Below are 1,524 nucleotides of genomic sequence, written 5' to 3'. Positions count from 1 at the left end.
ATACGATGGATCTTTTCTGTCTACATCTTTATCAAGTCCAAGCTCTTTTTCTTATTTAGATAACTTCTATTCATCAGATCAAAAAGGAATATCTGTTACATTTGAAATACACCCCAAACTTGAAAATTCTTCTCTAGAAGATATTATCGAGGTTTTATTGAATAATGTAATTCAAAATCCTTCAAGTTCTTTCAATCGTATCTTTTCTTGGGTTGGATTTATGATTCTTGCTGACAAGTCACCCAATTTCTGGACTAGACATCTTAGAGGTGGAAATAGAAAGATTATCAAGATTCCATATTTGGCAAATATTACTGATTTCTCAACAATTCAAAATGCCTTTGATGGAAATGAGATCCATAACTTACTTGGAACTATTCAGAGTCGAAACCATAATGAATCATCTGTACTTATTGATCATATAGATGGTGATAAGAATGTTGAAAATGTATCATTATGGGGGAATTCATTCCAAGAGAAAACCCAATATCAAAGTCAAGAGCAGAGTCAAAACCAAGACCTATATCAGGAACAAAGTCAATATCAAAACCAATTAGGGAATATGTAATCTGAGAATAATTCACCAAGCCTAATCTCCAGCTTCAATGAGTTAAGGTTTTAAAGAAGGGGAAATACGACTAATTCTTGTCCTAATACAACCCAAATCCAGAACAAACATTTCTTTTTTTTTGGATTCTAAAGATTAAATTCCATCAAAAGAACAAATCCATTCAAATATAATAACTTAATGTACCAATTTTACATTATTATTATTATTATTATTATTATTATCACTCTAATCGCATTAATTCTACTCAAGACAACAATAGTCTCTAATTGTTTATTTCTTTTCAATATTTGTGAGCTTATTAATTTTTATATTTCAATCCCTATAATAAACATCCTTCTCCTTAATCATTAAGTTATTAAAGAGATTGATATTTAAAGTTGTAGTCTCCTAAACATTAATATAACAACAATTCCTGCAAAAACGCATAATGTAATCATTGTGTAAGCCATAAACCAAAAAATATCAACATTCTTTTCCAATCCACTTTGAATATTCATTCCAAAAATTGAAGCAATAGCTGAAACAAATCCAACACATACTCCAACAATATCTAAGCTGATTTCACCTTTTAGAAAGTTGTTTCTTATTGTAGCCAAATGAATCTGCATGACTTCAATTGCATCATCCAATTGAGCATTTAAACGATTCACTGTTCGGATTAGTCCCTCAACTTCTTGCTCATAACATTCTAAAAGTATCTCAGAATCAAAGAATGTTGATTCTAAGATAGCTTTATTATCCCAGTTTTCAGGATTATTCCAGAACTTAGAGATTTCTATCCTAATCAACAAATCATCATCGTCCAAGATCTCTTTAATAGCTTCATATACACCTTTAATTCTATCTCTAAGAGAATCAAGACGTTTTCTTAAGTCATTAATCTCATATACTTTTTGGGTTGAAGTTGGATTATTTTCAATATGAATAAGAAAATCTTGAGCTGTATCATCTAT

General features: G+C 29.9%; 2 protein-coding genes across 2 annotated transcripts; one reads left to right on the top strand and one right to left on the bottom strand.

The window, feature by feature from the left end:
* Positions 1-220: 220 nt before the first annotated feature.
* Positions 221-568, top strand: Chro.30400 (hypothetical protein). The annotated part of the gene is made up of 1 exon (XM_659928.1): positions 221-568. One exon carries the CDS (start codon positions 221-223, stop codon positions 566-568), a length of 348 nt encoding a protein of 115 aa, XP_665020.1.
* A 374-nt stretch (positions 569-942) lies between these two features.
* On the bottom strand, positions 943-1,179 carry Chro.30401 (hypothetical protein). Its single annotated transcript, XM_659927.1, has 1 exon — positions 943-1,179. The coding sequence occupies one exon, from the start codon at positions 1,177-1,179 to the stop codon at positions 943-945; it is 237 nt and encodes a 78-aa protein (XP_665019.1).
* Positions 1,180-1,524: the final 345 nt, after the last annotated feature.

Source organism: Cryptosporidium hominis, assembly GCF_000006425.1.
Source record: "Cryptosporidium hominis TU502 chromosome 3 CHRO013144, whole genome shotgun sequence".
Taxonomy (NCBI): Eukaryota; Apicomplexa; class Conoidasida; order Eucoccidiorida; family Cryptosporidiidae; genus Cryptosporidium; species Cryptosporidium hominis.
The sequence above is the reverse complement of the archived record's forward strand: the minus strand, read 5'-3'. Positions and strand labels throughout refer to the sequence as shown.